Below are 20043 nucleotides of genomic sequence, written 5' to 3'. Positions count from 1 at the left end.
GCGCAGGGTGACGGGCAGCAGCTTGGCACCAGCAGGGACTCAGGGTTTGGTGTCGGACCTGAGTCACCGAGTCTCCGGGGAAGTTCTCGGACATGAAATCAGCTAGTGTCTCGGGGAAAGTCTGTAGGAACGTGAAATGCTGGCTCTCCTTCGTGGGGACACATTATACTTTCTGTACTTCATAAGCATTAGCTTAAGAAACAGTCTTAAGCCTTAAACTATCCCAAAGGATTACCCTCTGGGGAAATCTAATCTTTCTCTCTCGTTTCCATTGCCCTTTTGAATCTGACAATTTTGTGCAGAACAACCCTTGGGAATAACGCCACAGTGCCCACCCTCTACCGCCACCCTGCTCTCCCCGATAAAGCACAGCACAAGACCCAAATGTAAGGTTGAAGTATAATTCCTTTCTTTCTATTTTTCACAAAGCTCATTAAATAGGAACAGCACCTTTGCCTGGGGGAGGCTTTTCTGCTCATTTGTTACTTCAAGTAATAATTTTTCCTTGTCAGGCCTGCACTGCTGTTTCTGAAATGCCTGCCGGGAAATCCTCGTAAGCCATCACTTCTCTCCTCCTCTTCCTCCCTTGGGGCACAATGTTGCCTGCAAGGGGCTCCCAAGCCAACCGAGGATGGCTCATCAGAGGCATTGCCCGTGGCTGGCTACAAGGCTGTGGTGAGCAAATTTCCGTCTGTAGACTCCAGTCTGGAAGTCAGTAAAAGTTAATTCTGGAAAGAGCCTTCCATTATCCATGTAGATACTGTCATTAACAGATCTCCTCATAAAAATATGAAAATCTTTTTTAATAAAATGAGGACTGTAACTGCTGGCATGTCTTGAGATACGCTGTGGTGTAAAAGCAAGAGCTGGTTTTAATAAAAATTTTAAATTTTGGAAAGGAAAAAAGCTACCATGAAGAACACACAAATCCAGTAAAATCAGGAGTGAAATTATCATTCTCCTTTAAAAAAACTGTAGACATTTTAATCATCTTGGGCTACAGACACCTACGGCAAGGTCTGAAGGTCAAAAGTAAGAAAGAAAAGTGGACATTTCTGCTTAGTTCTCAATAACTGAACCCCCCCCCCCCCACTCATTAAGGTTTTAATCTTTCCCATTGAAAAATGAAGGACTATGTATTTCTCAATTAAATGAAATTAAACGTTAGCTCAGCATTAATTTTACAATTCTTCATGGAAGCCAGACAGAGTATGAGCAGTTCTGCTCCTGCCCCAGCAGCGAGCTGCTCCGTGGCAGAGGCGCCCGGTCCTGCCCGTGCCACAGCCTCCACCCAGGACCTCGCCAGCGCTGGGGCGTGCCCTGGCACCACGGCACAGGCTTCACTCGCTAATTACGGACAGAACGAAGGATGGACATGCACAGAATCCACACCACATTTAAGGTGTTCTAGGTTTGCAGTGCCAAGATAAAATCAAGGCTAATGAACCTACCCAAATGGCATAAGCAATATTTCTGACCCAGGCTGCACCTGACGCGCCCTTTAAGTGATGTGTCCAAGCGACCTGGATGCCAAAGCCAATGCTGGACAACACACGGGTGAAAGTCGGCCAATATTAGCATGGCTGCATTAATACTGTTAATAAAATGAAAGATTCAGATGACAAAACATTTTAATTATTTCCCTTCTTCCTCAGTTCAGAATTCCAAGACTAAAGAATAGGTTTAATATCTTTCTTTAAATGATCTTTTCTAGTGCCTTTGCTAAATTTAACACATTTTCCCCAGATTAGATTTGGAGAATTTCCATGGTGCTGATTGGAACTGGGTCAGACCTATACAGCATCAGGCTGCTTCTGAAATTCGCAGTGTTACTGTTTTACAAATCTTATGAAACATTTTAGGTGGCTGTCCTCTCTTGACAGTGAATATTCATAGTTAACTGCAGCATCTGGTACTCAGGAAATAGCCTAGTCTCTTTTATTTTGGATAAATATTTGAATATTTTGTCTCCCCTTGAAAGCGGCAAAACAAACACCTGGGGATCTCCCCTCTGTAAGGGGATGTTTTGGTGCGTGCAGGAGCAGTAACAAATATCAGCGTGCAAATACCGAGTGCAACGTTCTCCGGTGCTCTCCCAGAGCAGAGCGTTGCGAGGGCCAACGACCCAGACCTCGGCAGGTCCTCCCTCAACTGACGGCCAGGCGGAACGGGACGGAGCCTCGCTGTGTGCACTTGCAGAGGCAGCACGGTGCAGGGTGGTCTCCTGGCCCTGGCCCCGCGGCCGCAGGGCAGCTGAATGAGGGGGCACCCTCGCTCCCGGTCACAAAGGGGTCGAACAGGCTCCGTCAGATAGGACGACTTTCCCACAGCTTTTGCTTTCCGGGTAGACTCGCCCACGTCAGGGATGGATAATTGCTCTGATGTTTCATTCCCCGGGCACTCTCGGGTATCGTCGTTTTTTGTGTCACTGTTGTTTAGTTGTCATCACAAGTCAGACCTGATGATTCAGGAAGTAACATTTTTGATGTAGTTTTGAAACACGCTTCTGTTAACCAAAGCATCTTTCTGTTGTGGGATTTCTGGAGACAAATGCCTTTGGGGAAATACTTCCGGCTGAAAAAAAAAAAAAAGTACTAGCCAGGTCACAAGGAGGAAGAATAAACAGCCCTTCTCCGGTGGCAACATCCATGAGGAATGGTATAAATAGAGGAGTATGGGGACAGAGGGATCACAATCGGCTCCGCCACCATCTGTGCAGCTTGCCCTGGGCTCCCAGTTGGATCCTCGCGCCCTCACCATGAGCTGTGCCGTCAGGCAGGTCGTTACTACCTGCTCCCAAGGCAGGAGCAGCGCGGGCAGCTCTGCAGCTGGTAGTGGAAGGAAGGTCTCCTCCGCCTCCTCGGGAAGACACGCTGCCTATGACTTCGCTGGTGTGGTTGGCAATTTTTCTGGTGGCAGTTTAAGCGAGGGATTACTTGGGAAGCAGCTGAGCGCTGGCAGCGCTACTGGTGGGAGCTTTGGAGCTACCCAGAGGGCTTGTTCTGCCCTTGGATTCAGCGGTGGAGGCATCTGCACTCGAGGCGTTGGTGGCGGTTTCACCAGGGCCAGCGCTGGTTGCAGTGATGGGATCTTATTCGCTAACAATGAAAAGGCGACGATGCAGAACCTCAACGACCGCTTGGCCTCTTACCTGGACAAGGTGCGGCTGCTGGAGGGAGACAACGCCGACCTCGAGTGCAAGATCAGGGAGTGGTACGCCAAGGTAGGGCCCAGCTGCGAGCCACGGGACTACAGCTGCTTCCATAAGGAGATTGAAGACCTTCAAAACCAGGTAAGTCATTGTTTTTCAAGAAAATCCTAATATTTCTTTGGGCTTTGCTTTCACATGTGAATAGACCCATGTCAAATGGCAGAGGCAAGAGCTGTGTCCCTGGAGGTGCAGGTGAATGGGAGGGTTGGAGGGAGGAGGACACTGCATGTACAGAGAGCTGAAGTTTCAGCACAGCCTGCTCCACCGAGCTGGCACACGGGTTTCCCCGCGGTAATGCCGTCTAACTGATTAATAACCCCAACATATGGAATCATTATAAAATAAGTGGGTTGCACTACCCCGGGTAGGTGTTTCCTCCAGAGCCTTCCGTAGCCAGAGGAAGCCACAAGCCCAATCTCTCTCCTGCATTTTCTCTTCCAGATCCTGTGTGCAGCCATGGAGACTAACAAAATCCTTCTGAATATTGATAACAACAGGATGACTGCTGACGACTTCCGCGTGAAGTGAGTAGGGTCCTGTGCTGGCCTGAGGGTTCCCACTGCCCGCCGAAGGGCAGGGGAGCGGTGCTGATGGGGAAGCCCTAACCCTCTGCTTGTCGCGCTGCCGTGTTAAAATGCAGATCTCTGGGAAAGGTGTGGGTGCCGCTGACAATGTTCATAGCATTGCATGCCTGAAGCGAAAGAAGAACTTGATCCTAAATTTTTTTCCCCCACAAACTCAACTCAAGGATGTTGCCACGGCTTACTGCCACGCTGACCTTTCCTTGTTGCCTGTGGCTTAAGGTACGAGACTGAATGTGGTCTCCGGCAAAATGTGGATTCAGATATTTGCAACTTACGGCCCGTCCTGGATCAGCTGGCCAGCTGCAAGACCGACCTGCAGCTGCAGTGTGAGGCTCTGACCGAAGAGATGTGTTGTCTCAAGACAAACCACGAAGAGGTTAGACTGCCCCTTGCTCTTAGAAAATTGAGATGAAGGAAGAAGGAAAATCCCCCCAGGTGTCAATATTACTGATATGGTGCACGTATTCTCTGCAGGAAATGAGCTGTCTGAGGAAACAGGCGACCGGAGATGTGAGCGTGGAGGTCAACGCCTGCCCTGGCCCAGACCTGCGGAAGATCCTGGAGGATCTGCGGTGCCAGTACGAAGCGCTGATGGAGCGCAACCGCAAAGAGACTGAGCAGTGGTACGCCTGCAAGGTACTGTGCCCTGCTCTGCCTCTTGGGGGGAAAGGAGGGATGTCTCAATATCAGCAACTGTGTCACGATGTGCTCAGCATCTCACTGTACGGCCCAGTTTCAGGTTCTTCTGTACATGGCAGAGGGGCCTCCGCATGGTGTTACAACAGAATAAATGGGGGGGCTTCGGATTTGGAAACACTCAGGTGCACTGCGGGGCGTGCACAAGCAGCGTGGTGATGGCCTCGCACAGGAGATGCTGTGGCAAGGTGAGGGAAGGGCTGCTCTTTTCTAACGTTGCAGGTGGAGGAGGTGAATCTGGAGGTCATCACGAGCAGCCAGGAGATCGAGTCAAGCAACAAACAGGTCACTGAGCTGAGACGTCAGCTGCAGGCCTTGGAAATCAATGTACAAGCCCAGCTCACCATGGTAGGTGATGCCACTACGACTCACGCCTCCGCCTCCCCAGCTCTCTCTAGAAAGCTGCACCGCCAGGGTCGTACCTGCACCCAGGCGGGCTGGGCCTGCAGCACACCCAGGTACCTTTGTGGTGTTTCCATTCTCAGAAAGAAAACCTGGAATCCTCTTTGGCGGAAACCGAATGTCGCTACAACAAATACCTGGCTGAGCTGCAGAATCAGATCTCCTGCGTGGAGCAGCGGCTGGCTGAAATCCGGGCAGAAATGGAGTGCCAGAACCAGGAATACAAGACCCTCCTGGACGTCAAATGCCGCCTGGAGCAGGAGATCCAGACCTACCACTGCCTGCTGGAGGGCGGGCAGCACGACATCATGTACGCAGACTGCAGACAGAGCCGGCACAGTAAAATCTCTATGCTTTGACTTACAGGGGTATGAAAATTCGTGGTACAAGTGGTGAAAGCAGCGTTGTGGTGAGGAACCAGTACTGACCTGTTACCAGCCAGGGCCTGTTAGCAAACCAGGAGGCATGTGAGGCTTTGGCTCTGCTCTACGTCCAGAGTGCAAGCCAGAGACCATCCCCTGTGCTGGGCCAGCGAGGGCGGCCCGGAGTGGCCCCCGAGCGGCCCCAGCCGCCGGGGCAGGGCGCAGCACCACGGCTCGTTCCAGGGCGGTTTTCACTGTGAGCTGGGCAAGGCCTTTTACGCACACTGGCATGCAACTGAGTTTTATTGGCTTTGCCACAGCTAGACAGGATTAGGGACTGGCAGTTAAATTAACCGAAACAATAAATTATCTAAACATTTTCAGTTTCACACAACAATTTAATTAAAGTTTTGGGAATTTAATTTGTATGTAAAGCAGTTGGCTCTTCCCTGCCTCCCAGTGCCTGAGATTTTGAAACAGTGAGGCAGGCTGCTAATCTCATAAATGGCTGCATACACACATAACCAGCCGGAGCACCCACCTGCTCCATCAGTTTGGAAAAAGAGGTATTTTAATGGTGGTGCCCTGAGGTCGCCTCTCCTGGACTCTCCAGTCCTAAATTAGTTACATGAAAAATCAGTTCTTGCTCCAAAATGCCAGTTGCAATGGATGAAATGACACTGTCAGAGCCTGTCTGAGAGCCCCGGGTGATCCTGACTGTGTCAAGATGGAAAAGCAATTGCTGTCAACAGACAGGCAGCAGGGAGGATGTGCTAATTGCTGCTCTTAATGACCCTCGTGGTTCAAAGGGGAAGTGGCCAACAGTGACTGGAGACACAGAGCCAAGGCCAAGGCTACCAGCAGCTCCAGGGGATGGGGCAGATCTCCGGGGGGGATGTGGGGCTTTGGATACCAGAGCTGTCTCCTTTCCACAGAGGGCCCGTGGGAAGAGGAGTCCCTGCAACGTCAGCTGGAAGAGGCGGTGGGCTTAAGGCCGGCCTGTGTCAGCCCTGCCTGCCCTAAACCCCTGCGCTCCGGGTGGGGACGGGGAAGGTGAGGTGTCCTCTGGGAGCCCGGGAGGGTGACTGTGGGTTGCTGCTTTAGTCCTGCTGGGTACCTGGGGAAGAGGAGGAGGAGAGATGGCCGGGCTGTTCTGGGTGGTGACGAGGGGCTGGAGACAGTTTTTTCTGGAGAGGGGCAGAATCGCAGCTGTGACTGTTGGTGGTAGAGCATGGGGATGAATTGAGCTGTGGTAGAAAGCCGTGGCAAGGGATGCAGCTACAGGGCATTTATAAATTTATGCACAGAAAATATGTTTGACACGGGGTTTACTAGTAGTAAATGTGTTTAAATAAGACTTTCAGCACAATACGAAAATGAGGAACTGGCAGGGGAAATCAGTCAGTCACCAGCCTTTCAACAGGTATATAAAATTAAGCAAGCCAGGGAGAAGAGGGAAAAGAAAGGTCAGTACAAGAGCCCGGGGGCTGTAAGGGAAAGGTGCGTGATGCAGGCGAACCCCCCGACAAGGCAACGCTTCTGCTCTCCCTCGGCAGGTCACCACAGGCAAGGGAGCTTCCTGCCAGCCCCACTGCACAGCCCCCTGCGGAGGTCTCTCGAAGAACAAACCCTTTGGAAAAAGCAAGGCAAAAATAACCTGACAGCTCTCAGTTCTGCTTATAGCACAGTTCGAAGGGACTTTGCAGAACCTTCCTGCCACCCACGCTGCCTGCTGCCTTCATCCTGCGGTGCTGCTTTGATCTAATCACTGGTCTTCACCTGGGCTAGTCTGTTCTGCGGTCAGTTGTCTAACAACTACCAAAGCTTGTCGCTAATAAAACTTTGCTACTACTGACACAGCCTTGAACCTGAGAAATAATTTCTACAAGTAAATTAATATACAAGTATTTAAAAAATTGTTAGGCAGATAGTTATATTTATCACACACCTTTGGTTAGGAATCCACCTTTGATCTATGTCCACAAAGCAATCATTACAAAGGAAAAAGAAAAGAAAGCAATGTTCCCATCTGGTGCCCTGCTCCTCAGAGTTCAGCGGCTGCAGGACGGTGATGGAGGAGCAGCCACAGCAGGATGGAGGAGAGGGACCAGCTGATGCTGCGGAAAGGGACGTTGGCTACCCGAGCAGGAAGCATAAGCTGAGACATGAAGTAGAAGGTGATGAGAAAGAAACATTGAGGGAGGCTGGAGAGAGTGCAGGGAAGGAGTTTCAAGGCAGCCTGACTGACAGTCTTCTATTGAAGGAGACTGCTGAGCAAAAATCGACTTTTCATTAAACTAGGTGTGTGCTAATATAATGTAATACACAACACTGAGTTATTATGAATGTGCAGCAACGACATAAAATCAAGAACAACACGTTTTCCCAAATAACACTGAAGTAGTAATTTTGAAAGCAAGGCACTGCTGGACTTGACACACCCTCCTGATGGAGGAAAACAATTCCCAGAGAAAATGCTAAATAAAGAACCTCTACATGGCTTTAAAAAAAAGGCAAACGGGAAGAACCAGCTGGCAACATGTGGGAAGATAAAAGGGTGAGACAAATTAATATGTGGGAGAGAATTTTTTTAAAAGTAAGATACAATAAACAGCCAGAAAAAAAAAGGTGCTGGTATTTTATTACCGCAGTGAAAGGAATTACAAACACATTGAGGAACACAACTGCATTTTGCTGCTTGTGCAAGCAGCGACTCAAGATGCAGCCTGTCCCCTCTCAGTGTCTAACCCAGGTGTCAGCCCGCCTGCCAGGGCTGTTCCCAAGCTCTGCTCCTCGACACGTGGCTCTGTTAGCCCCTTTCTGCAGCGAAATACTGCATGGGGTTTGACAACTAACTTCACACAGAGGGCTAACGCGAAGGCTTCGAACAAGAAGACTTCAGGGGACACGAGTGTCGGTGTCTAAAGAAAGAAACAGCCCAGATGTTTCTGGAATGACGACATGGAGGAAGCCAAAGCTTGACCACAGCCAGCTATTCTCTTGGCAAAAACCACAGCAAAGGCGGGGCTTTTGTTTCGTGCTTGGGGTCTTTGCTCTGCAGAAAACCTCTGCTCGGGTGTCACCCCTCGTGCTCTGAGCTCCCAGCTCCCGGCCACGCGTCGTGTCGGTGACGGCACCGCACAGCGGCCGGGGCGGCATCGGGCGGCTCCAGCGGGTCCCTCCGGGGGTGGCCTCTCCCCGCTCTGTCCAAGTAACAGACTCCTGTTAGCCCTGTGGGGGTAATTGCTCTAACGAGCTTCTGCGCAAGGCTTTGTGTTAAATACTTTCTCTACTAAGTTCTGTATCTCCCATTCCTGCTACACTAATTATTCCGTGCATTTCAGTGTTATTTAACCTGCCTCGGTGTTTACACAGCAGCCCTACGGTCGCCGCATTAAATGCTTTGCAGAAATAAAAAGGTGCCTTCCCTGCCCAATGAGTTTATACCCTGGACAGTGATGGGAAACGCTGACTGTGGAAACAGTGCAGGAAGAGATGGGGAGGAGAGAAATGAAATGCAGAGGACGCAGGACAAGAAGTGACCTGGGACACTGACTGTGGGCAAACTTCTGTCCCACGCCACACACGCAGCCACTCCCACGAGCACGCGGGGGGGCGGCTCCGAAGAGCTCGTTCTTCTCTCTTAATGTACAAATCTTGCAAAGCAAGAGTGAATGAGTACCTCAGACAGACAGAACTGAGACTGAAGGTTCAGACTTAGGCTGAAGGTGAAAGATTGGGAGAGAAATCTGACGATAAAAAGAGCAAGGACGGGAGCCCAGAGAGGAGAGGGGGAGTTCTGTCAGCGCTCGGGCTGGAAGGCAGCTCCAGCATCCCCACCAGTGGCTGCAGACAAGAGGCCCTGCGGTTACTCCAGCAGGGACAGTCTCTGTCTTACAGAGAGAGCAGACACACGGGAACCACACCACCGTCAGAAAACCCCCTGAGGAGTGAACATACCAGAGGTTTAAGACATCAGTGGAGAAACAGAAAGCAAGCAGCTCGTTTTGCACATGGCCAATGCTGGAACTCAGCACTGCACTGCCCAAGCCATTACACCTGATGACAGGCACTCTGCATTTTTAATAGCAGGCCATATTCTGGTGTGATGTATAAACTATAATTCCTCTATAAAAGTCTACTTTATAAAGTACGCAGACAGGTACAGTCTCACTCACACCCATAGTAACTATCATCTGTGGGGTTTGTATTTTTGTCTACTGGCTTGTGCAATATTTATAAAGAATTATAGAGAAGAGTAAACTACAACTATAATCAAGCAGGAGATTTCTCATCTCAGTACACTGAATAAAGTAATGTAAACTGCCAGTGGGAACCACTATTGAAAGTGCATTGAAATGAAGAGACTTTTTAGTACAAATATGAAACAAAGATAAAAAGAAGACACTCTGGGGAGGCTGTGGCTGGCCCATGCCTTTGGCTGCCTGTCGCTCTTGTACCACTGAGTGGCCTCTGAGTGCAGGCAGCACCCGAATCCTCCCGTTCTGCTGGGCAGGTTCTGCTCTGACCCACGCGGCCCTGCCAGCGGGGACCGCAGGCGGACGCCTTGTTCCTCCTCCGGCCGGCACTCAGCTGTCCGTGCAGGAGTGAAACTGCCGTGGTGTCATTCACCCATCAGCATCCTCCCATCTGGCCTAACACGAATTCTCTGGTCCCCTTCTTTGCCATGATAATGAGCAGTGCTTCCAGAGATCCAAATACTGGGAAGTCTGGCTGCACTGTCATCGTCTGGTGGGCGCTGGAATTTCCTTCCAAACCCTCCACAAAGGGAATCAGGGAAGGTTGTGAGCTTCAGCAGGAAGAAATCTCGTTCTGTCCACCTTGTTCTGCTGAACTTCTACTCCATCACCACAGATGTTCAGAGGGAGTCTGAAGATGTGAACAGTCAGCAAGAAAGCAACTGAAACAGAGTAATCACCTTGGTCTCTGAGGCGTATTTAAGACCCAGGATCATGCTGTTACCAAACTCACTGTGATAATTATTTCACTTGCCTTACAGGAATTTTGCTAAACATGGTGGTATAAACCAATGAGTCATTAGCCAGAAAAAAGTTATGGTCTACATTTGAAAGGTGGGAGCATGAGGTCTGGAGCCAGCTCAGTATCACATCAAAGAAATGTTTAATAAGTGATGCCTAATGGCCATTATGCAAATTATTAATGGTAATTACAAGTGACAAGATAAAATCATACTCCAGTGTGGTTGCACAAACATCACTGAAGCAATGCTTATGAAAGCAAAGTTCTGTCAAATTAGACACACCCTTCTTGTAGTTGACACAAGAAAACATTATCAACTTTGATAAGAAAAGTGAGCAGAGCGTGGAAGAGACAGGCTGACATTTTGCAAAAACACTCTGCACTGGGACAGTCGCAGCGCCCACAGGACTGAACTCCAGTGCCCACAGCATTGCTGGCAAGTGTAACACCTCCCTGCCTCCTCCGGAGCTGCCATCGCTGTGTGTCAATATTTACACTTATTACCTCTTTGTCCACTTTCAGACCTCCCTTCTTTGCCATAATGCCCACAAGACCTAACGGCGTTTGCACTGACATTGTGCTGAGCCCACTGCTAATCACACCGGCTAATAGCCTCTCATTGCTTCCTTTACTTCCACCTGTATGAAATAATTTGTTTCCTCCTGTCTTACACTTAGGTTGTAAATCCTTCTGGGACATTTTTATGTCTTAGACATGCACAGCCCTCTCCTATGCAGCGTTCTGCGCCAAGGCCATGCCCCTAGGCTACAGGGACACAAATAATAACCAAAGTGGAGGTAGGGAAATCAGTTTAGTGGGGAAAAAAAGGGTATTGATGGATGTTTCAGCACAAGATGGTGGCTCACAGCTGGAGAAAGCAGAAGCCAGCACTGGCTTGGCGGGGAGGAGCAGGGCAACGCCACAGTGCCTGGGGGGAACCCACCCCGCGCCCCCGCCAGCTGCAGACAGCGGCACCCGCCAGCACAGAGCGCGACAAGCACCCAACCGGCTCCAAAGCCCAGGCTGCTTAGGCAGGGACTGGCTTTTGGATGCATCTGCTGTACCAGTCCCGTGTTCCGTGTCCTGGTGGGAGCCCAGTAAAGCTCCAAAGAATGTCATTATATCCCAAATACGAGTCCTTTGGAAGAACTGCATGATTGTTTCTAATCTTCACTGGTAAAACGGGATTGAGTAGCCCGTGGACCTTTCTGCCAGGACATATGTGAGCAGTCATACAGTGCTGCAAACCAGTTTGTTTTGTGGAGCAAGACTTATTCCTTCTTCCTAGTAGGCAATCGCTGAAAGAAGGAGGTGTAGGTGCTCCTTGCCCACCCATAGAGAAATGTCCAATATCTGCAATGTCTCCTCCTAAACCAAAGACTCTGAAAGGGAAAGAAAGGCAAGCTCAGCCCAGAGTGCTGCTCTCTGCAGATTGCTGTTAGGCAACTTCTGAAAACCTACACGGCAGAAGCAAAGCTCCAAGCAATCCAGACATATTAATTTCTGTTGGCTCTTACAGCCACACCCTGTCTTCAATTATATTCCTCAAAACGACGCATGAAAGTCAGATTTACTCCCTATTCTCCTTTTTGCTCATGATTTTCACTATTGTGAGTCTGGGCTGTGTGGGGAGCAGGGGGGCGTGTTCCCAGGGGCAGGATGGACTCGTATTTCAGGCCCTGCAGTCTTAGCCAGGAATCCGAGCTCTGACAGACTCCGGCTTTGTCCTTGAGCAAGTTATTTTACTGCACCATATGAATAATGAATATTCTAGGATGCTGCAAGCCTTGGGTAGGCGTCTTTTTATCATTTCTGATCTAAGTAAAGAAATAAATTATCTCACTGGAGAGTGGGGAGTCCTAACTTATGCTGGTGAGACGACGATCACATCTATATATATGCTTGGGGACACTCTCCTGCCATGGTGACAGAAGCCACCCAGCTTCCCAGCAGTAAGTGAGAGGTGGCTGCGCGTACGAGCGTAGGTTTTCTCTGCCTTTCTTCCTGGAGGTGACGGCTGCTCTCAGGGCTCCCTCTCAGGTGTCACACTCAGCGCCAAAGAGGATTTATCACAACTGCTCCTGTAAATGCGGACATGCTTGAGTCAAAGGTTACTTGTGAGTAAGAGTTGCTTGGAAATTCCACGCTGTAGGGAACAGAAGCCTCCGTCCCCTGGAGAGCAGAATCTCCTCTCGTTACAGCAGTCTGCTGGAGAGGGACTTGTACTGGCCGAGCCAGTTCCCCGAACACTCCTCTGGCTATTGCTTGCCTGCTTTCGGAGATCCCGCTCCCATCACTAGCCAGGCTGGGCTAATGCCTGCTACTGCTCTGACAAACTCAGTTAAGAAACTTGGAAAGCTTTTCTCCTTATTTTGTGCTCAGCACAATCTTAGTAATGGCAAAGACCTGAGGGATCACCTCTCGGGCCATCCAGGGAACTGGATATATCGCCCATGGATACTCCCTTTTCTGTCATCTCTTTCTTTATCTACGATCACCACAAATTGAGGCAGCATGGACGGCAATTAAAGTAATTGAAAAATAACTTCAGAGAGGTACTTCATGCACTTCGGCTTACATCAAGTCTGGGTAACATCTGGACACAGAAGACTTCCAACATTTAGCAGGCCCGATCTTCGCAGACTGTGAGCAAGTTGACTTGTCTTTGCATGACCAAAGACATCTAAGCCACAAAAGGGGAACTAAACCCACGGGGGAATTGTCTCAGTGATTTAAGAAATCTCACAGTCAAGCATGTATTAGACCTGCTGTCTGTCCCTGTGCCAGGCGACGGACATCTACACTGCCATATCCCTGGTCTTTTCACTACTACGGTCACTATTGTTCACACTTTTCAAAAGTGAGAATTTATGTTAATTTCCCATTTTTGTTCCACGTACTCTACCATAGCATGTGATATAAAAAATGTTTATTGGACTAAGAATAAAATAAATACAAATTAATAAAAGATAAAAGGCACTTTGATGTTATAAATACCAATGTTTCTTCTTTGTACATAATCAAGGGCAACTTTTTTTCTTGACTTGTTGTAAAGTTTGCATCATACAAAAAGCTGATGACTCATAAAACATTATTTTACTTTTTGGAATAAGCTGCTGACATGTAAAGTATCTTCCTTGTGAACTGGGATTTCTAGAGGGAAACTGCCTATGGGCTATTTATTCTTGGCATAAACAGCAAGACTAGCCAGCCCCGTGGGAAGAAGAAACACGCTACAGGTGACACCCCCTTTGGAAGGTATAAATAGAGATCTGCGGCAACAAACAACCTGCAGTCTGATTCAATATCAAGCTGTGCATCTTGCTTTGGGCTTTGGGTTGGATCTGCAGCTGTCCTCAAAATGAGTTGTAGTATTAAGCAGACAACTGGCTCTCTCAGGGGAAGGACCAGCGGTGGCAGCTGTGTTATTGGTGGTGGTGGTGGTGGTGGAGGAGCACGGATCTCCTCAGTCTCCTCGGGAAGATACACGACTTGCGGGATAGGTGGTAGCCGAGGGTTTTCGGGTAGAAGCTACTGTGGTGGTGTGAATTATGGAGGAGGACTGAGCACTGGCAGTCTGGTTGGTGGAAACTATGGAGGTGGCTTAGGAGCTGCTGTCCTCGGAGGATGTTCAGGCATTGGATTCAGCGGTGGCAGTGCTCGCTTTGGCGGTGGCATTGGAGGTGGCCTTGGTATTGGTCTTGGTGGAGGGGTAGTTGGAGGTGGTTTTGCTGGTGATGGCATTCTTCTTTCTGGTGACGAAAAGGTCACCATGCAGAACCTTAACGACCGCCTGGCTTCTTACCTGGACAAGGTGAGGTGCCTGGAACAAGAAAATGCTGACCTGGAGTGCAGAATCAGGGAGTGGTATGCCAAGCAGGGCCCTTTTTGTGAGCCACGGGACTACAGCTGCTATTATAAAGAAATAGAAGATCTTCAAAATCAGGTAATGTCATTTCTCAGCGGCTTTCTCCCTTGTAAGCTTCTCCCTCCGTGCTGGTTCACAACTTAATGCAGTTATCAAGAGTAACAGTTCATTGTTGTAAAATGCTTTTTGTAAACAGCCATTAAGGCAACTGCCTGTAGAAAGCCCTAGAGCTCAAAGGTAAAAACCTGGAGTGTTTGGACTGTTTCCACTGCTGTTATTCATCAGAGATATTTGAAGGGGAAAATGTTATCTGGCTGTAATATATCTGGATGGGCTCAGTAGTCTTTCTGAATTAGGTTTGTGCCAAGGTGTTTAAATCGATATATGCCAAGAAAGCAACTAAAAGAGAAATAAATAATGGATTGCATTCATTTGCCTTGAATTTATATTATTCTGTCATCAGTCTTGCAGAATTCCAGTTAAACGCTATTTCCTTTTTTTACAAGTCTATTCTTCCATACAGAATTGTGAAATATAGGACATCTAATTAAAAATAAGAACAAAGAGAGCATTGCCATAACACATTTTGAGTATGCAATTTAAAATTAAAAACGTTTGCAGAGTGTGTTTGGCAAAAATTCTAGAACGTCAATGTACAAAGAAGAATAAAGTGAAAAGAATCCAGGAAACAGAATGAGACAGACTTATAATTAAGTCTTGAAACAAAGCTTTTAAATCTCTTATCCATGAAAGTAAGATTTATATTTAAAAGGTGAGGTGGGTTGTGGTAGGTGCTGGACGACACTAATTATACCTCCCTGACTGTCTGCATCTGAACCACACATTTTATGATTTTAATGCCTTCGCCGTACTTCACTGAACACACCCTCTGACTGCTGCTCTCCTCGACTCCCCCATGCCTGATACACAATATTTAAAAAAAAAGCGAGAGAGAAGGAGGTCTGGTAGCACCAGTCAAGGGGTACACTTGAGCCTGAGGATACAGGGAAGAGACTTGAGGAGTGAATATGCTTTTTCCAGATTGTCTGCGCAACCATAGACAACAACAAGATCATTCTGAACATCGACAACAGCAGGATGACGGCCGACGACTTCCGAGTGAAGTGAGTAGCCCCGGCTGTGCCCTTGCGCTGGCCCCGCGCTCCCGCTCGCAGAGCTGGTGCGGAGCTCTCAGACAGCTCTCCTGGGATCCTCTGGCCAGGACAGGCTGGAGGCGACGCAGAAAAGCCCTTTCATCCATCGCCTTTGGAGCTGCTCTAATTAGTGGCAGTTCCAGGGTGGAAAGTTTGGGATAACAAGATGGTTTTGAGTGGAGATTAGAGTTCTTCAGAAAGCAGAAGTGATCTGCAGACAGAGAGCAGCGGGGCTTCACCTGAGCTGCCACTGACAGACTTGGTCTGTCTTCAGCTTCAAAGGGGAAGCTTTTGATTTCTCCTGTTGGAGCACAGGAACACGGTGAGTGACACCTCCGCCCAGTCAGAAAGCTCCAGAGAAGGCAGACTGAGAGCAGATTTGTAGGAGCAAGCCTCAGACTGCTGTTCTTAGCATCCTGTGGGGCCAGTTAGGAAAATACTGTAAGAAAGATGGATGGTCAAATGAAAAAAAAAAGAGTAAATGGTGATGTCAGACACCGACTACTCTTTCTTGCTTTCTTTCTCACTCCCAGGTACGAGACGGAGCTGGCCCTGCGCCAGAGCGTGGAGGCTGACATTAACGGCTTACGCCAGGTCCTGGATCAGCTGACGCTCTGCAGGTCTGACCTGGAGGCCCAGCTGGAGTCGCTGCGGGAGGAGCTCTGCTGCCTGAAGAAGAACCACGAGGAGGTAGGGTCCTGCCCTCGCCTGCAGCGCCAAAAGCGTTAATTGAGGCAGGGTCCCTCGCCCTGGGGTGCTGGCTGTGGGGGGCAGTGCTTGATGGAGACAATAGATGTGAACTTGGAGCTGTGAGAGTCCAGCAGCAGAGAGGGGCTCTGCCAGGGGCTCTGCTCCTCCCTACAGGGGAGCTCAGCTCCCTCGGTTTTTTCCTTCTTTTGAAAAAATGACATGATCTGGGTGGTGTTTCCAGGAAATGAGCTGTCTGAGGAAACAATCGACTGGAGATGTGAGCGTGGAGGTCAATGCCTGCCCTGGCCCAGACCTCAGAAAGATCCTGGAGGAGATGAGATGCCAGTATGAAACGCTGATTGAACGCAACCGCAAAGAAGTTGAGGATTGGTACGAGTGCAAGGTGAGCAAATTTACCCAGCTCTGACTTTCCCCAGCTAACCCAGGCAATGGTTCCACAGAGATTTATCACACGTTAAAGCCACACAACATACTCTAACAGCGCTCAGCATTGGTTTAAATTGACCAAGTGACAGTATGGCCACTCTGCGTCCTTGTTAGGGGTCATGGTTCGTGCTGCATGTTAGTGAGGCTTGAGGCAGGAACTCCTTACAACGCGGTAAGTAGTGAGAAGAACTGGACGGCACTACTATTAGAAGAACAAGAGGGATGATGACCAGGGTTTACACTCCATTAGGATGAGAGTTCACCCCAACCTTTCCCCTTTCATGTTTTTTGCTAGCTTCTCTGCTCTTTCCTTCATCTGGCCAACATTACACATTCTCTAACACCTTTATTCTGGATTGGTGATTTTCAGATTGAGGAGGTGAATCGGGAGGTTATTACAAGTGGTCAGGAGGTAGAGACGTGCAACAACCAGGTCACCGAACTGAGACGCCAATTGCAAGCCCTGGAAATCGATCTCCAGGCCCAGCTCAGCCAGGTGGGTGGTGAGCTGGTGTAAAGCTCAGCTGTCTCACAGTTACACTTTGATGTAAGTATTCATAGTTAAATGCAGCGTTTCTCTTGCCTGTATTTGTATTGTGCCACCTGTCACTCCTCAGAGGGACAACCTGGAGTCGTCGCTGGCTGAGACAGAGTGTCGCTACAACAACCACCTTGCTGAGCTCCAGAGCCAGATCACGTGCGTGGAGCAGCAACTGGCTGATCTGCGGGCGGAGATGGAGTGCCAGAACCAGGAGTACAAGATCCTGCTGGACGTCAAGTGCCGCCTGGAGCAGGAAATCCACACGTACCGCTGCCTGCTGGAGGGCGGGCAGCAGGACCTCATGTAAGTAGGCTTGAGATGCACCAAAAGATACAGTGAAATACCTGAGTCCTGGGTATTTTATCGTAACAGCAAAGTGAACGACAGGTGGAGGCACGGCACAGCTCCTTCACCCTTACTGACCTATTCGGGCTGCCGGGCAGTCAGTGGTGACAATCTGCTTCCCCCCCCCAGTGCCAGCCACTGCCACAAGAAGAAAGGTCACTGCAATCTTCTACCAATTTCCTGCCAAATAGGAAAGCAGATTGAGAGCAGCAGGGACAATGGAAAACTGTAGTTTTAGTTTCTCTGTCATTTCCTTCACTAAAACGTTATTTTCATGTCCCCATAGTCAGCAAGGAGGAATTGGTCAGTCTTCGGGGCTAGGAGGAGGAGTTGCAAGAACAAGTGGAATAGGAGGAGGAGGTATCATTAGAACAACCCACACTTACACTTCGTCTTCCCAGATGCCATCCTGTGCAGCTGCGGAGATACAAGGTAAGGACTGCAGCACTCGACAAGATTTCCAGAGTCTTCTCTGTTCTAATGCAACAAGCCCAGGCAGTAACAAAGATCTTTCCCATGTAGCTTACAGGTGCTATTTGGAAGTTTTATTGTGAGGCTACTGGGAGATACATGATGGGAGGCCACAGAGGAGTGGCTACAACAAGGGCTTTCAGGAGCTGTGACTCTGCTAGGAAGCATGAGAGCTGCAAAAATAGAGGAGGGGGAAGAGGGGTGGAAAAGGACAGAGTCAGCAGGCAGGCAAGCCACAGAGAACACGGAGAAAGGACTGACAAGAAATCTGGGGCAAAGGAAAGAGTAGGAGAAAGCAGAGTGCCCAGAAATCAGAAAAAAAAAGCGCACGGGATTCATGGGAATATTGGCAGAAAACTACCAGTACTATTTCAAGAGGAAACTTCCAGTCAAACTGAAAAAGAAATAAAGAAATATGGTGACAGTTGGTCCAGGAGAATGAGTGTGAGCAGGGGCATTGTTCTGGCAAGGACTCCGATGCCGTTCCCTCATCCAGATTGCTGCTGGTGCAACGTCTGCAGCTTCCACCATTTGGCATTTTTATGTAAAAGGGCAAACCATGCTCCAGCTAGCTCCGAATCCCATCTGCCCGACTGGCAGGCGACAGTCAGACCTTTCCAGGAAGGGACACTATTTATCTGAAATTCTAATTGAATTGGCTTGTGAAATGATCACGTGTATAGAATGACAGTGTGGGAAAGAATCTATTTTTGCTATAAACAAAGTAATATTTCCTTTGATCTCTCCAGTGCCTTGCAGAAGGATTTGTGATTAAGCAGAGAAATGAGAATATCCAACAAGAGAACCCTGAAGCAGAGCCATGGATGAAGAAAGACAATATTTACTGTATGCCTCTGCAAAGGGCAAGGAGTGTGCTCTTTTGTATTACTCAGCAATGCTAAGCAATGTGTCAGAGGGCTAAGCAGAGCGTTGGGCCACATTCTGCTTTATTTTGCTATTTGCTTTTTCTACTCTGTATCGCTGCGTGTGCCCAACCGCCATGACTATTGCTGGAGTTAACCAGTAGTATGATCACTAATGTACCTGCTGGTGAAAAATTTCTCTAATAAAACTTTGCTTCTGCCTGATGCAATCAAGAAACCTGTGTCCAGAGACTGAGTTCCTTTAGAAAATGAGGTGCTGATCCAGGTACAGGGGTCACTAACCTGCTCGGGGTCGTACTCCCCTGAGGACAAAGCTGCTTTGCCAGCAGCAGTTGGAGAACGGCCTCGCTGGCCTTGCAGGTCTTGCCCACCTCCTCCCCGTCAAAGCCTGCGGCAGCATTGCCCGTCCCTAAGCAGCATCCTCTGGGATCTGCTCGGAAGCCTCACCAGGCAGGTGTCCGTGGGCTTCCCGCAGAGCATTGTGCTAAAACACAAAATTTCAGAAAAATTTTGAAAGTCAGTGATGGAACATGTGGAGACAGATTGCCACAGCCCCAGTCTAGTGTGGCCACATCTGAGCTGTGCCCTCTCACACTTCATCAGCCAGCCTGGGGACCTGAAGAGGAAATCTTGGTCTCCACAACTGATTCAGTTTTGCTGACATGGCTTGTATTCCGACCTACCCCTTCCATTTTATAGGAATCTTCCCACTGGGAGAAGGACTGGAGGCAAAGGGTTTATTTCCTATCTATTTTCACACAGTGACTGATGACTGAGTCATTTACTGGTCATCCTTCTGTTTCAAAGAGTTTAAACCTGAACATCAAGAACTGTTGAAAGATCATCTTTACATTAAATGTACTTTCTTTGGAGAACTGGAGAGGGCAGGATGGGGGCTGAAAAAGTGCAGCTCAACAGAGAATACAATGGAGCAAAAAGCCAGCTAGGACCTTTGGATACACAGAGCCATTAGCTCTCAAACCTCACAAGAAGGCAGAGATCACCCCCTCCTCGGGGCCTCGACCAGCAGCCACGTAGCGACGCTGAGTCAGCGTGGACCGGCTCGGCGGCGTGCCCGCGCCCGGACGCTGCCCTGCGTGGAGACGCGAGGGCCGCAGCGGTAACTCGGGGCCCTGGAGCACTTCTGGTGGGTGCAGCCACGGGAACCAGCCATGGGGAGCTTGCAGAGTCATTCTGGGTTTGGAGCATTTTCAGTTAAAAGCCATGATGAGCTGGAGGGTGTTTTGAGGATTAGATTGTCTGTTGGTGCAGAAAACCAAGCAGTGGTTGGTTTTACATGTCCACTCCACCTGCAGCTTCCCAGCTAAAGCAGCAGCACCGGGTATGGCTGCTGTGGTATCTGGTACACCACGATGTGGCTGTTACA

The 20043-nt window shown here is 49.1% G+C and overlaps 2 protein-coding genes across 2 annotated transcripts; both read left to right on the top strand.

Moving 5' to 3' along the window:
- Positions 1 to 2758: 2758 nt before the first annotated feature.
- Positions 2759 to 6278, top strand: LOC141934052 (keratin, type I cytoskeletal 19-like). The gene is made up of 7 exons (XM_074849276.1): positions 2759 to 3292; positions 3653 to 3735; positions 4015 to 4171; positions 4270 to 4431; positions 4714 to 4839; positions 4977 to 5203; positions 6191 to 6278. Exons 1-7 carry the CDS (start codon positions 2759 to 2761, stop codon positions 6276 to 6278), a joined length of 1377 nt encoding a protein of 458 aa, XP_074705377.1.
- Positions 6279 to 13617: 7339 nt separating this feature from the next.
- Positions 13618 to 18783, top strand: LOC141934028 (keratin, type I cytoskeletal 19-like). Its single transcript, XM_074849182.1, has 8 exons — positions 13618 to 14202; positions 15166 to 15248; positions 15812 to 15968; positions 16210 to 16371; positions 16786 to 16911; positions 17033 to 17259; positions 17588 to 17733; positions 18522 to 18783. The coding sequence occupies exons 1-8, from the start codon at positions 13618 to 13620 to the stop codon at positions 18545 to 18547; spliced, it is 1512 nt and encodes a 503-aa protein (XP_074705283.1). The 3' UTR covers positions 18548 to 18783.
- The last annotated feature ends 1260 nt before the right edge of the window (positions 18784 to 20043 follow it).

This window comes from Strix aluco, chromosome 24, assembly GCF_031877795.1.
Source record: "Strix aluco isolate bStrAlu1 chromosome 24, bStrAlu1.hap1, whole genome shotgun sequence".
NCBI classification, from domain to species: Eukaryota; Metazoa; Chordata; class Aves; order Strigiformes; family Strigidae; genus Strix; species Strix aluco.
The sequence above is the reverse complement of the archived record's forward strand: the minus strand, read 5'-3'. Positions and strand labels throughout refer to the sequence as shown.